Below are 16455 nucleotides of genomic sequence, written 5' to 3' on the forward strand. Positions count from 1 at the left end.
ACAGTTACAGATAAACCTACTTCTAAGAGAATCTTGAAGCTGGGACAGTCTGAATACACATGAAGATCAATTGACTGGCCCAATGCTAAACTGCATACAGTTTGAATTAAGTATGACTAAAAACTGAAATTACTAAAATCTCATTGACCATTTTTAAGCGCAACAGCTGGTAATGGCACCTATAATTGCTCATCTCCATGCATCACTTTAGCAGTTTCACTCGCAGCACGTTATCGAAAGGTTTAGAGCAACTGGGAGCTGCTGAGAGCTCCTGTGACCATTTCAGCACCATGGCCAGCAGCACTGGGCTAATGCAGAGGAATGGGATGGGGAGGGCTGAATGACACTAGCTGACATAGCTGGATGAATCCTGAGAAATGCTCTTGACTGAAATCCACGTTAGTCATCAAGATTTCACTTACTAATGTCAGCAGCCAGACAGTGGGCATTTAAAAACGCAAAAGTAGAAAAGTATGCCCAATAATAGAAGGCTTGGAAGCAGCTTATTGAGATTTGCTTTGGATTAAAACATTGTTTTACCTTTACTTACCCCTTGTATTTTCCTACAGGTGATTCTGAAAAAAGAAGTCAATATGGCTGCACTTTCTGTGTTGGGATGAAAGCGGGAGTGAGTTACTGTAAATCTAAGGATGCATTCACCCTATGGGCTTCATTCACAAAGCCGTGATAAATGCCATCACGGCCGTGATAAGCCTAGTGCACGGGTTAGCGTACGTACAGGTTTGCGCGCATAATAGTAAAGGTTTGCATGCATTAACGGGGAAAGTTAATGCGTGCAAACCTTTACTATTACGTGCGCAAACCTGTACACGCGCAAACTCACGCGCTAGACTTATCACGGCCGTGATAGCATTTATCTCGACTTTGTGAATCGAACCCTGTATCTGTTACATTGCAGAACAATTCTACGTGTGAACTCACTGCTCATAAAAACCTATGGGCCGGTTCACATCCCTGCTTTGTAACTGATCACAATATTCTAACTCTCTGGATGCAGGCACCGAATAAGTGTCTATAACACCACAGTGGCCATTGCAGACCACAGACATTACAATGCATGTGTTATGCAATGCAAAGAGTGTAAATCTACCCAATGGCCAGCAGAGCTGTAAAGTGACATCAGTCATCTGGATTCAGCATTATCAGCTGGGCAGGGGACACTAGGGCCTGGTTTAGCTGGGTGAATCCACATCTTCCTGGCAAACAATTATTTTGATTGATTTCCTGTTCAGAAGTTGAACAGATGGAGAATCTATATCAATATACATGTGTACAATGACCAATGACTTTTCTGTCCAATTTTTTGTGCAGAGTATCATGTTTACGATTAACGTTTATCAGCATGCCTGAACAGGGGTGTAACTACAAATCATAGGGCCCCAGCAAAACTTTGATAGGGACTCCCAATATTAACACCCTTCCTCTTGACTCTCGTAGCCTGGGTGGATCTTGCACAGGTCCTAAAACAAGTTTGAACATCATGATTTTCACATCCCTACTGAAAGTGTGTCCATATAAACACCTGATCTGAAGGATGGACCCCTTTATCAGATAGAGAGTGAAGTAGTGGTTCAGGGGCTGCTCTCCTGTACCTACTCCCTTGTGTCTGATCACTCAACAATGATCAATTATTCATTTATTGATTGTTTCCAAATTCAGTTCTAGTTTTTGGATAATCCAATGATTTGATGGGTTTAGAAGTGAACATTGGCTGAAGTGTATTAGGTCTCACAGTCACCACTAAGGATCATGGGAAAAGTAATCTTGTAGTCCAATTTGTAGTCAGTGTTATTGTTGCCAACTCATTCCTTTAAATACGGCCACATGAATTATACAGGCTTTCTGGTTAGTTTGAGGTGGTTTAGGCACTGATTATGTTGTCTAAGTAGCCCCTTTTTCGGAGACTGGAGTTCCCATTTAACTTCCCAGCCTCCGCCTTCTGACTAACATGTCATTTTTTAGAGAAGTGACACTATAAGAAAGCCCTTTACTTTAAGTTTAGCAGCATTCTTATAACAGAGGACAGGGCTCTGTTGAAGGAACTTTTTTTTTTTTTTGCACACAATTGAATCAGCCTACCTTTGATGCTCCGGCGCACAATATTTATTAAAATAGTCAATCACAGTGCCGGGAGAGCCAATTTTGCCATTTGCTGAGTGCTTCCACTTAACGCCCTGGCTTTTTACCTCATTTAGTATCATTCGTCTGACCTCCAAGTGCGGGGCGCGGGCGTTAAGTGATTCCACTTGTAACAAGGTACAGTTAATTTGGGAGTCACATGAGCATTGCCGATATGGTGGTTACCTGGCAACCAGAGTAGCCTGACAGCAACGACGGCTCATTGTTAAGCAAGCATGACCTGTGACAAGTCAGGCTGCTCGAGGCGGGGGCTGCCATCTTTGTTCCAGGCAGCATTGCCGGAGGCTGTTCCAGCTACAAAGTGTGCAATGAGGGGGGACATCTCTAGAGAGAAACATATTTAAGAAATACACCTCTGTGTGTTTTATAGGGAATCATTTACAAAGTTTAGTCTGACTTTCCTGTTTTGGGAGCAGAGTGCATTGCAGTGCAGACATATTGATTTTTTTAAGCAACCTCTGTGGGAAAATACATTGTAATGAGAAACACTACATCCCAGGCATCTCTTTACATTAAGGCAAACCTCGAGGCCGGAAACTAACTTTAGGTATGTTACTTACCTATGTAGAGGGAAGTAAATGTATTAATATGACAGAGCTCCTCTTCTAAATCCTTATGACCTGCAAGATTAAAAACAACTACACATAGTGCATTACTGCTGGATTTTTTCAAAATTTCATCAAACACCCCTAGTGCCGAGAAAAGTGCTTTCACTCGTGTCCCACTTCTAGTGCAGACTTCCACCAATTTCCTAAAAAATGCAGGCTCACCAGATGTATACCACCTCAAAGCCAGGTGGATCTAGCGCATGGATAAAGCCACAACGATCTGATGTATTCAAACTTCACCAGCTTTTAATACAGATTCCTCAATAGAAATATATAATACAAAACATAGAATAAAACCTTTTAAAATTCAAAAAAGCCCTGCGCTGAATGCGCACTCATGTCATCCACAGTAGTATTGAGCGTATCGGGCTCCCTGGCCCAGTGATGTACTCTCTTGTGCAGTCGTGGCGTCCAGTCTCCGCAATAGTGTATCCGTGTCTTTCTGTGAAGTTCCCGGGCGATGGAGTTCCCTGCTCCCTGTGACGTCAGTCGCTCCTGGCTCCGCCTTACGCGTTTCGTCCGTTTGGACTCATCAGATAAGTTGAATGGACGAAACACGTAAGGCGGAGCCAGGAGCGTCTGACGTCACAGGGAACTCCATCGCCCGCTAACTTCACAGAAAGACACGGATACACTATTGCGGAGACGGGACGCCACGACAGCATGAGAGAGTACATCACTGGGCCAGGGAGCCCGATACGCTCAAAGCTACTGTAGATGACGTGAGTGCGCATTCAGCGCAGGGCTTTTCTGAATTTTAAAAGGTTTTATTCTATGCTTTGTATCATATATTTCTATTGAGGAATCTGGATTAAAAGCTGGTGAAGTTTGAATACATCAGATCGTTGTGGCTTTATCCATGCGCTAGATCCACCTGGCTTTGAGGTGGTATACATCTGGTGAGCCTGCATTTTTTAGGGGATCGGTGGAAGTCTGCACTAGAAGTGGGACACAAGTGAAAGCACTTTTCTCGGCACTAGGGGTGTTTGATGAAATTTTGAAAAAATCCAGCAGTAATGCACTATGTGTAGTTGTTTTTAATCTTGTAGGTCATAAGGATTTAGAAGAGGAGCGCTGTCATATTAATACATTTATTTCTAGCAACTGTGGACTTTTGATAGAGTAGACTCTGATCTCATAAAGGTTGAAACATTGATTGCCGTGGGCGCAGTTTGCATAAGTACATACATTTGTAGAGGGAAGGGCCTTTAAATTAGAGCCTTCCGTTTCTTCGCTCCTTATTTCAGCGCCATCCCCGATTATAGCTATTCCAGAAATACTCCCGTCCCTGAGTAGTTCCGAGGACAATCGCAATTGTACTGCGCATGCACGAGTTTGGACTTGCCCATGCGCAGTATGGATTCACTCTTCCTCGGAACTACTTGGGTATGTATTTCCAAAGGCTGTCTGTGGATTTCTGAAGAGCTTCAACCGAGCAGGTCGACAAGCTACACCTGGGGACAGTGCTGCAAAGACAGGCTGGACAGAGGAATGGAAGGCATGTTATCCAGAATCTTCCCTCTACGTACTTATGCTATAGGTATCAAACCTGAACAGATCAGCAGCATAGTGGATAGCACTCTCGCCTTGCAAGGAGGTACCAGGTTCAAATCTGAGTCAAGATTTGAGACTCGCCTGTCAAAAACCATACAGATAAGTTAACTGGTTCCCCAAAATTGGATTTGGACCATGGCAAGAACATTAGACTATGGCTATATTACATACAGGTAGATAGTGACAGGACTATATACTCTGTATAGATAGTGACAGGACTATATACTCTGTATAGATAGAGACACTCTGTAAAGTACTGTAAAAGATGTCAAGGCTAGCTCACTTCTGTTGACAGTTTATCCCCAATCGAAAACTTTGAAGGAGTATTCTGATTTAAAGAGGAACTCCAGTGAAAATAATGTAGTAAAAAAAGTGCTTCATTTTTTACCATAATTATGTATACATGATTTAGTCAGTGTTTGCCCATTGTAAAATCTTTCCTCTCCCAGATTCACATTCTGACATGTATTACATGGTGAAATTTTTACTGTGGGCAGGTTATGTAGCTGTTTCTAGCTGTTCTGGCTTTAACAGACAGCTGTAAACAGCCATTTCCTGTCTGTGAACATTGTTACATTGTGGCAGTTTGCCCAGAGTACCACGGTACTCAGAGCTTCTTGTGGGAGGGGTTTCAGCACAAAATCAGTCATACAGCGCCCCCTGATGGTCTGTTTGTGAAAATCATTATATTTCTCATGTAAAAGGGGGTATCAGCTACTGATTGGGATAAAGTTCAATTCTAGGTTGGAGTTTCTCTTTAAGAACAAAAAAACTGCCATTATCATTAAAGAACAACTGAACTGTGAAAAAATATGCAGGCTACCATATTTATTTCCTTTTAAACATTACCAGTTGCCTGGCAGCCCTGCTAATCTTTTTGGCTGCAGTAGTGGCCGAATCACATCAGAAACAAGCATGCAGCCAATTCTTGTCAGATCTGACAATGATGTCTGCTACCCTCTGATCTTCACATGCTTGTTCAGGGGCTATTGCTAAAGGCATTAGAGGCAGAGGATTAGCAGGACTGCTGTGGCAACTGGTATTGCATAAAAGATAATAAATATGGCAGGTTCCATAGCCCTCTCACTTCAGTTGTCCTTTAAAGTATACCTAAAGTCGGTGCACCACTACAAGCAAAAGCTATGCTGAACTCTACTCACAAATCAGCTTCCACACATACCATACCTCCATTTGTTTGCACAGCAGCTATTCCTATCATTGTGAGGTCTGTTAGTTTTGGTGAAGTCTGTCACACTGACTTTTTGACCTAGCTGTGCACCTCTACTGTAAACAACAGGGCTGTGGAGAAAAAAAAGAGTTTCACTTACCTGGGGCTTCTCCGGTCCCTGCAGATGTCCTGTGCCCGCACTGGGACAAACCAATCCTCCGGTCCCATGCAGCGAGCCAGTTTCCCGGCAATTGGCCAGTCGACGGGCCGCTGCATCTGCATGGCCCTGGCTGCGCATGCCCTTGTTCACGCCCCCTTCGCAGTCCTGCGCATGCACAGTATCAGAAATCTATAACTGTCCATGCGCAGGATGGTGACAAGGGCGTGAACGAGGATGTGCGCTGCCAAGGCCATGCAGGCGCAGTGGCCCGCTGACTGGCCAGTCACCGGAAACGAAACTGAACTGCTGTGGGGGACTAGAGGATTGGTTTGTCTCTGCATGTAGAAGCACCAGATAAGTGAAACTTTTTTCCAGCTCAGTTAAGGTTCTCTTTAAGAAGGCATCTGCTGTTGGCAACAAAACAAATCTCCTGGCCAGGAAGCAGACACTCTGCCCTGTCGGCCATCCCCGGCCTGTCATTGCCAATGTGAATACGCCAGGAAGTTGTCTGTATAATACAATTCACAAGAGCTCCACCGGTGGAGAAGTCGACCTCACCAGGTCATCTTCCAGGTCATCTTCTTCTGCGCTTCAGCATGCGGCTCACTGAGTTGCACTGACACCATCCGGACTGTAATGTGCATGTGCAGAGCTACCGCATCTACAAAGTGCAGTCCGGATGACGTCAGCGCCACTACGTGAGATGCGCGCTGGAACGCAAGTAGGCCTCTGGTACCACAGGGGACTCCGGCCCACCGGCGGGGAGCGGAGCTGCGGCAAGGGAACAGGACGTCTGCCAGGGGCTGGAGGAAGCCCCAGGTAAGTGGATTTTTTTATTTTATGCTCCTCGGATGTATACTTTAAGCATTATTGTACCTCTGTATTTTTATTTATACGACATATCCACTTAAGATACAGCTGTAGAGTAGCTGTTCAATAGAAATCAAAATAGTCCTTGGTAAGACTACATGTAGAGGGTGCAGACAGGAACAAAGAATATCCATCAGCCCCTCTGCAGTCTAACTGTGGGTACATCTAAGAATGATGTGGAGGTACTTTTCAGGAGAATGTGGGAGTTCTACCTGTATTACACATTTGATCACGCACGATCTGAACCAGGTTTATGGGTAATAAATCACTTCTGCATTCAATGAGCACAGGATTCTCAGTGGATTCACAAAAGCCCAGCAGGTAGTGTGCATATGGAGTATAGTACTACTGTGAACCTTAATTTGTAGTCACCGAATCCAAATTTAATAACTTATAAAATTAATTGATTTCATAAGGGAGATTAAAAATCATGTATAATTGGTACAGGAGCTGACAATAGTTACATGTGTTAACACTCAAATGCACTTGTTTTTATTATTGTGGATTAAGCACTGTTACTTTATGTACAAATTATTTATCATATCTTTTATCGGAGAAATAGAAAAATCATAATTTTTTTAAAAGTACAGTTTAAATATATTAGGTGCATTTTTTCACAACTCCGACTCCAGGTACCCAAAAAATTGCTCAGATTCCAACTCCACAGGCCTGGTAAACAAGCCTATGATGGGAGCAGAAGAGGCAGAGATAACCCTTTCATGTGTGCAGCAGCTATTCAATCTCTCAAGAATATTTCGCATTGCAGCTAAAGGTGCCCAATACAGTACAATTTATAGTGAACAATTGTATTTTCAGTCAGGTCATACAGATCATATCATATGAAAACAGATAAGCTGGGGTGCCCAAACAATCATCTCCTCAACAAAAATGTCCTTAAAAGAATACTGTAGGGGGTCGGGGGAAAATGAGTTGAACTTACCCGGGGCTTCTAATGGTCCCCCGCAGACATACTGTGGCAGATGCTCTGGCCCCACCTCCGGTTCACTTCTGGAATTTCAGACTTTAAAGTCTGAAAACCACTGCGCCTGCATTGCCGTGTCCTCGCTCCCGCTGATGTCACCAGGAGAGTACTGCGCAGGCCCAGTATGGTCTGTGCCTGTGCAGTACACTCCTGGTGACATCAGCAGGAGCGAGGACACGGCAATGCAGGCGAAGTGGTCTTCAGGCTTTGAAGTCTGAAATCCAGAAGTGAACCGGAGGCGGGCACGGAGCATCAGTGACTGGCTGTGCGGGCACAGGATGTCTGCGGGGGACCATTAGAAGCCCCAGGTAAGTTCAACTAATTTTCCCCCGACCCCCCCTACAGTATTCATTTAAATAACTGATCAACCAGCGTGGCAGATATTTTTCATAGATATTGTCCTAAATGGTTTCAGTCTCAGAAATCATTTTGATTCTGTAATGTGGATCAATTAAATATGATCTATTTTCTTGATCTGATTGAGATAATCGAAAATATGATTGTTCGTTTAAAAATGACACCCTTAATGGACACCTTTAGAACATATCCAGTACTCCACCCAGAACTGATATTACTGAAGTTATTGTGCTAAATCACTTGGTGTCTCTGCCTCTTATGTTGGTAGGATACTTGCATTCCTAAAGGCCCGTACCTAATTTTTCCGCCGGTCAACTAACATCACACGAATGTCATTTAGTGTCGCCACGGTGATAATGACCATCACGGCAGATCGGATCTTTAAGAACCCCGCATCTCTGCGCAAAGTACCATGACCGCTTGACTTCCCGTTCACGCCCATTGTGAGTACCAGTCGTCCGGAAGATGGATCGTAGAACGCTCGTCGTGAGGGGGGCCTTGCTGGATCCATCTTTCTCAGTCAGGTGGTAAGTATTCAGCTGAAGATCTCAGCTCTGCACACCTGCTTCATTCATTAGCAGGGACCATTCTTGATTCTTTATCTATTTTACTGTTTACTGTTATTATGCAACAGAAAGAAGGAAGTGGGGATACCCCAAAATAGGTGGAAGCAGAGCTACAAACTATTGCAGGGTGATCTCGCCACTGATGCTCCCAAGATTCAAAATAAGGAAGCAAGTGATTCAGTCCATCAAACTACTGCTCTGACTGAATTATTACTTTTGGGTTGGCTGACCCTTTAAATTCAAGTTAATGAGATTCTAAAATAACAAAAAGCCTCAGATTGAAAGTTAACAAGCTGGCAGTTATCGCTGGGAGAAGTTTGATATTCCTGTCCAAGTACAAATAACAAGCCCTGGAAGCGTGGGTGGGCGGACGTGGTGGCTGATGGGCAGCCGTACAACGGCCGTCTATGCGTCTTCCTCATTCCAGAGAATGCCAGGTGAGATGAGATGACCCAGCATCACCATGGAGACCGGAATCTTATACCGTTGCTCTGGTAACTGCCTCCCATCCTCTGAACATGGGGAAAAGATGATCTGCAGCAATGTGAGCAGAAGCACCAGTCTATCATCTAAAGGGAGACTCCACCAACTAACACCACCCAAAAAAAGAATAATCACTGCATTCTAACTGATAGATGGGGAAATATTAATGAACACTACTTAATATCGCTGTGAGATTGCTATCTTAAAATGGCTTAGTGATTGCGCTAGGTGATTTTTAGTGTGAAACAATCCTAATGGTGGCAGCAGTATTATCAAGCAGTACAACGCTAGTAGTGGTGGCTGTTCTATTGAGCAGTAAAGCGCTAGTGGTGGTCGCTGTTTTATTGAGTGGTACAGCGCTACTGGTGGTGGTTTTTCTATTGAGTGGTACATTTGTACCTGTGGAGTTGGTACAAAAGTCCTCCAACTCCGACTTCTCAGTTTATATTTCCACTGACTACCACTCCTATAATTTGCATATAACAATCTTGTTAACTGAAAGTATGTAACATAAAATGCATTTCATCACTGCCAAAGTTTAGGGAATTTAAAGTTATATTAAGATGGCATCTGCTTTTGGGAAGAAAAAGCTCCTGACCAGGAAGCTGACACTCTAACCATTTCAGTCATCACAGCTTGTCATTGCCAACGTGAATGCCCCTGCAAGTCGTCTGTATAACATTCACTGGAGCCCCATATAAGCCAGTTTCTGCCATGTAGCCCTGCCACCTTGCAGAAAAAGACCTCTACCAGATCTAGAAAAGGCCAGGGCCATTTTCTTCAAGGTGGCAGATCTATGCACCGGAACACAGGTGATATGGAGTTCCAGTGAATCTTACTAAACAGACAATGTGTTGGGACATTCTAATTTTTAAGCATTAACGTACCTCTGTGTTTTTTATGTACACCAGAAATGCATTTTAAAGCGGAACTAAAGATAGTTGTAAAACAAACAGTTTCACTTACCTGGGGCTTCTGCAAGCCCCCAGCAGCCGTTGTGTCCCACGCCGGTCCTCCACGATCATCCGTTCTCCTGCCTCCAGCTTCTTTCGGTTTCGCCACCGGGTCACTGCACATGCACCTGTGCGGCTGTGGCCACACGTATCCTTCTTCACATTCCAGTCCGCAATAGCACTATTGCAGACGGGAATGCGCAAAAAGGATACGCTTGGCAGGGCTGTGCAGGTGCAATGGCCCCTGACGAGTCGAGAAATGAAAGGGAGTGGTGGCAGAGAACGGTGGATCGTGGAGGACCAGCGTGGGACAGGATGGCTGCTGGGGGCTTGCAGAAGCCCCAGGTAATTGAAACTGTTTGTTTTAAAATTACCTTCAGTTCCGCTTTAACTAAACTTGTAGAGGGTGCAGACAGGAACAAAAAACATCTATCAGGCCCTAGGCAATGTAACTGTGGGTACATGTAATAGTGGTGTGCAGGTACTCTGCAGGGGAATAAGAGAATTCGTCCTCTATTCACATTTTTCATGCATGATCTGAACCAGGTTTACCGGTGATAGACAATACCTCTGCATTCAATGTTCACAACATTCTCAGTGGATTCACAACAGCTCTACAGGCGTGCATATGGTGAGTATAGTGCTACTGTGTAGCTTAATTTGCAATCACAAACCCCAAATTTAACAACACATCAAATTGATTGATTTCATGAGAAAAAAGGTGAAAAGGAGTGCAAATATTTGTATAAAAAAATTGTATAAACCTGCATCAGCACAGAATTATTTGCATCTCATTGACCATCACTAGCGCTGCCACCTCCTCCTGCTGTATAGAAATGAAGGTTTACATATGGCTAGTTGCATCCATGGAGGTTCTGCACCCCTCTGTTGGTAGTCAATTCAGTTGCAGCCTTATTAGAGCATTGCCAATTTCCCCCCATCTCTGCTAGTGACACAACTACACGCCAGACGTTATTCTTACAGCAGAGATTGGCCCTGTCCTTGAGGCCAATCACTCGCTCCAACGATGGAGCCATGGTCCCACCTCCGAGACCATCAGCTCCTATTAGGAAAGGGAGCACAGCAGTGCGCATCGGTGATTGGCTACTTTCACACCACTAAAAGGAGCAACGAGCACCGTACTATGGGCTTGATTTACTGAACCTTGATAACTCATAGCACGGCTGCGCTAGTGTTTTTGCATTTTCGCACGCAATCATGAATTTTCACACGCAATCGCGGGCAAAAATGCTAGCGCGGCCGTGCTATGAGTTATCACGGTTTAGTGAGTCAAGCTTCTTGCGTATTATCCTATTCAACACAGATGAAGCTTCTGCCCATCACTCAAAGGGGGAGCAAATGGAGGTCTGGGGGCGGTGTTCGTAGCTGCAGACTAATGGACACGGAGCCCGGCAGTTTTGAGCCCAGCATTTTTTGCCCACTGCACTGTAGGAAAAAGGAGGCGGACACAGGTTGGTAACAGAAGTCAGAAGACCTGCAGACTAATGGACATGAAGCCCGGCAGCTTTACAGCCTAGTGGTTTTGAGCCCAGTACAGCAGGAGGACACAGCTTGACAATGGAGGCCTGGGGTTCCGCAGACATTTTCTGTAAATCCAAATCTCGTTTTGAAGCGATTTTACCAGTGATTGTGCTTCATGTTAAAAGATAAATGCAAAATTTCAATCGCATAACAAAATTGATGAAAAATCGCAATTGCTTGCATTTGTGTTTTTCTTTTGCGGTTTCGAGTGGAAAAGGGCCAGAAGAGTGTGAGAAAGTATTTAGAGTTTTAAGATTTGCCTGCGTCTGGGGACCCTGAAAGCAATAAATGCCCATCAGAAGTACTTAAACTCTTCCACTAAACAAAATGGAAGTTTTAAGCAGATTAGGTCTTTAAGGCCTGGTTCACATCACCTTTTAGCTACGGATCCAGCCGTATGGTTCTGGTTTCCGTTCCGCTGAACGGACAAAAAAATGTAGCAGGACCCAATTTTCCGGACTGTTTCGCTCAGCGGAATGGAAACAGAAGGTTTTGCAGCAAAATAGGAAACAATGAAAATGGATGTTTTACAGCATACTGGCTGTAAAAACTGACCGTTTTTCCAGATCCAGATGGCCAGATCTGTACAGCCCGATCCACCAAAAAACGCTGTGATGATGCAAATGTGATTCTACAGCTGCAGCTTTTAAAAAGTAGTGGTAATAAAAAAGAAATTGCAAAAAAATAACATCATACACACAGCAGGAGCTTAGGGACCGACGTGGCATCCGATATACACTGTGATGTCACACCATAGCAGATGCTGTGGTTGTATTGAATCTCCCCTGGCATTGGCATTCTGAGGCTCCTCCCAGATGTCCCCAAAGTTTTCATCAAGCAAATGTGAACAGCTGGGAAGAAGAACCTCCTACTGCTGCAATTGTCTCACCCCATCACTGCAATCAGTTTATTGTGAGTGCATAAGAAGCCGAGCACATGAAAAGCTCATTAAATTCCACAACACACCTTAATGCTGCATGATCTGCCTGGGAGCATCCTTTGCAAATCTTTTTTTTTTTTTTTTTTATCTTTTTTGCTGTTTCCTTGGTAACTGGATGCGGCGAAGAGATAGTAAAATCTGTTTGAGAATCTATCTCAATAACACACCACCAGAGTCCCATTCATGCAATCACATTCCTCCCCAAAACAGATCAGTGATGAAATGATTATTCTACTTAAAACTGGTACCCCAGTTGTGGGTGGAGGATGGGGAGGGGATTCAGCCCTCATATCCCTAAGAGAATGCAGTAAGATACTTTCCCCTGCATTGACCCTTCTTCCTCTACCATTTCAAAGTAAATGCTTAGAGTTCTGGATGAATTCGAAGATATCCCAGTAATGAAAGTGAAAAAAACATCCTGGAGGAGGTGGACTACTTGTGCAACCTCTATAGGGTCCAGGTATTTCCTTGTGCTACCAGTAGCGACACTAAAGGCCCATTTACTCTTGCAAAGCAAAACGCTAGCGCAGGTGCAGTACTATTCTCCGCCAGAGGGAGACAGTGGGAGCACACTGCGCTTGCTCAGAATGGCCGAACTTACAGGACACGGTACAGAAGACGGAGAAGACTGAGGACGGCAGAGTGGGAGCGATCCGTGCAGATGGGGCTGGAGGAAGCCCCAGGTATGTATAATACTTTTTGAATATATTTTGTCTCTAGTACACTTTAAGGGATCAACAGATGCCTGCTAGTTTGAAGAACAAAGGTATGCCTAAGCTCCAGCTGTGAAACGAATGTTTATATTGTGCTTCATTATGTTTATTATTATTGATTTATTATTACCAAGGAAAGTGAGAAATTGCAACTAAAAAAACCTTCTCACCCAAATTATCACCCGACAGCAATGTCTGGGACTTGCATCCGAAAGCTACGTACTCATCGCCTGATGGGTCCAGCGACGTCCCCTTGACGACGTTCATCAAATGGCGCTTCTGCCTGCTCCTGACATCTTGTGGCATTACAAGACGAGCACGAACGAGAAGTAAGCAATCGCAGTACTTTACGTGGAGTCGTCGGGGATGTTAACGATGGGCAATCGCCGCAAGGCAACACTGTTTGACATGCTTTTGTTAAACGTTGTTGCCCAATGTCGGGTAACATCGCCGCAATCACGCAGTCGGGTATCACGCCATGGGTATGGGCCTTAATGTAGCTTGAAACCAGGGATGAACATGGAGGGGTGCCCATTCAGTAGATCCCGACCTACCGGTACATTGCAAAAGACTTCATGGTAGATCCCGCGTACACTACATTTTCCATTCTGTATATACAATTGTGCTACTAAAACTGTACATAGGTAGATCATTTTGATTTGCTAATTTTTAAAGAAGCTCACAAGCCAAAAATCTGAGTTACAGCATTAGTGTGGTCATACTTGCATGTGCTTAAATTAATATAAAATGAGTCTCGATCATCAATAATGCAATGCATTTGTATTACTAATTTTGTCTTCGTTCTGAAATTCAAGCTTGCCATTGCCACTGTTTACATTACAAAAATGAGTCATCAGCAGTCTGTAATTCCACATTTAAGTGTTTGTATATGCTATCAGTACTTCATTACTGGAATAATAAGAAGTGTAGAGTCAATTTACACCTGTATAAGCAGTGGGCACAGTTTCCAAACACATTCAAGCAGAGATCAGCACATCTGGATGCTAAGTTACTATTAGTATAAGCGCAGTGTAACAGCCTATACTGTACATAGTAAGGGTATACATTAATAAAGCAAGTGTATTCAATTATTGATCTGGGACACATTTTAAACACACTTAAGTTTAAGCATACAAATATTTTAAAGGTCTTTTTGTATAAGGAGATATAGCTACAGCAAATCTGCTATTTGTGGGCTATGCACTGGTGCCTTTAAGCCTCATCTACACATGTAGATGAGGGCAGGCGGCGATCCGGCGGCTCGATTAGCCGCCGGATTGCCTCTTCTGCGTCCCCGCGCGTGCCCGCCGCGTCCCCGCTCGCGCGCTGGATTCGATTCCCTGCTCGTCCCCGCTGGCGCCGCTTATCTTCCGCTCGATTCCCTGCCATTGTCCCCTCGCTCCCCGCGAGCAGGGAATCGGCGGTGCGGAGATCCGTCCTGTCGGATCTTATCAATCGAGTCGCATCAGCGGCTCGATTGACAAGGAACATCGTGGCCGCATCTACGCGTGTAGATGTGGCTTTACTCTCCTAGACTACTGCATTATGCATTTTCAGACACTAGCAGATTTCCTAGTTTCCTTCAACTCATTTAAACTGTGGAAGCCACTTGGTTAGTGGTGAAACATTTTTATGAATGCAGACAGGAAATGAAGAGACTTTCTTTGGATATACCTTGAACTGAATCACCGACATTAGAGTAAACCAAGCACCATAAAAGTTTAGCAGAGGCTTTTACCCCACTTCCAAAGCCTACCCGACTGCAAAAATTTCAAGCAGATAAGGACTGATTTAATTATTTTATTGCACACATTAACAGAGAGTAAACAAAAGCTTTCATTGGGGGGGTACAAGTGAACCAGGGAAAAAAAAGTGGCTCTTGGTTCCCTTTAACATGATAGGTGGCATCATTGAGCAATCATGGCGAATGGGAGATAGAAAGAGGCAGTGCCACTCCCACCATTATGAACAGTAGTGTAAGCTCCTCCCCCTGCAGGATTGTCAGCGTATTTAATATTTAGGGATTGTAGCAAGGTGAGTGAGGAAACCAAAAAACAACAAAAGTAGGTATTGAACAGACGCCAAAAACAATAGTTTAAAAAGACTCTCCCAGGAAGTTATCAAATGACTCAGCCCACCAGGCTCCACCCAGTACTGTAATTTCAATGTTCCCTGAATCCATGCTTTTCACTCTTTTTGTGTTTAGGAGTCATAGGCAGCCTGGGAGCCTGTAACATCGGAGGAATCAGACACTGTGATGTCAGGAGCTAATGAATGGAGTAACAGAGGAAGTCTCTGTGGGAAGCGTGACTCCAGTAATCTGACAGAGAAGGATGGTGCTGTATTTAGGAGATTCCAAGTCCTCATCTGTCTGTTCGTGTTCTGCGTCTCTACCTTATGGAGCGTTTTACTCACACTTCATACATGGAGCGCCTCATTAGCTACGGCGACTCTCGCATCTGCTTAGCCGTCAATTCTGCAAGAAGATCAAATCCTCACAAAACCTGCTCTGAAAGCTTAAAAGAGTTTCCCTCTCCATAGAAGCCAATCAGACCAATTATCTATCTATCTATCTATCTATCTATCTATCTATCTATCTATCTATCTCCTGTTGCTTGTGAAACCCATGGGAAACCTTTCCCATATCTAGAGTAAAAGTTCATTTATTGCTCTCTGTGTCCGTTTCCCCTCACTTTATGTCCTTTGTGACACTCATGGCAGCAACATGAAGTGGGTGAATTTCTCCCCGCTGTTGAAGCAGACCGCAATAAAAACCTGGCAGGGTGTCTAACCATTCTCTGCTCAAATTCCAGAAAATGTTTGGAGGACAGTTAGCGAAAGACAACACCTGCTTAATGGAAAAGTTAGCCCTTACTGGCAATGGCAGTGGATTGAGCTTCAGCATTCTGCAACTATGTAGCTGAAATGTCAGTGCCAAACTTGGTAGCAGTTAGTGACAAAATGGACAGCAGTGTTTGGCTAGCATGTAGCTGAAACACTGGCACTGAAGTTAGCTGTTGACAGGTGGTGGGTTGACCCCCAAAAGGAAAACAATGAAAGAATGGATAACTGAGGTTGGCTTTATGTCAGGGTTGCAAGGCTAAAGTTAGGCTTTAGGAAGGGGATAAGGTTAGGAGGTTGGGAGGTTGAATTATAGCATGAAAAGGGGGAAGATTAGAGGATCAGGTTATTTGGAAGCTGCGATTGGCAGCTTGCGTTAATTGTTGGTAATTAGGTGCATAGCAGGTCGTTTGGGCGACCGATGCAGCTAGTACTACTACATAGCATCTAATGGTTGTAGCCGATCTTTGGGCACACTGGTTTCTCGGTTAGTGTTAGGCACCAAAGGAGGGGGAAGGGGGTAGTAAGGTTAGGCAGAAGGTGTGGGGGGTTAAGGTT

General features: G+C 44.2%; 1 protein-coding gene across 22 annotated transcripts in view; it reads right to left on the reverse strand.

Annotated features, from left to right (window-relative positions):
• CACNA1C (calcium voltage-gated channel subunit alpha1 C) overlaps positions 1-16455 on the reverse strand; it is a 710887-nt gene that overhangs the window by 317685 nt on the left and 376747 nt on the right. The window contains exon 1 of one of the 22 annotated variants that reach the window (XM_068277212.1): positions 2208-2263. The exons of the other annotated variants lie outside the window; for them this stretch is intronic. Within the exon in view, the coding sequence (XP_068133313.1) occupies positions 2208-2222 (15 nt within the window). The 5' untranslated portion in view covers positions 2223-2263. Of the gene's footprint in view, positions 1-2207; positions 2264-16455 lie in introns of those variants that run through there. 22 annotated transcript variants of the gene reach the window in all.

Source organism: Hyperolius riggenbachi, chromosome 3, assembly GCF_040937935.1.
Source record: "Hyperolius riggenbachi isolate aHypRig1 chromosome 3, aHypRig1.pri, whole genome shotgun sequence".
Classification (NCBI taxonomy): domain Eukaryota; kingdom Metazoa; phylum Chordata; class Amphibia; order Anura; family Hyperoliidae; genus Hyperolius; species Hyperolius riggenbachi.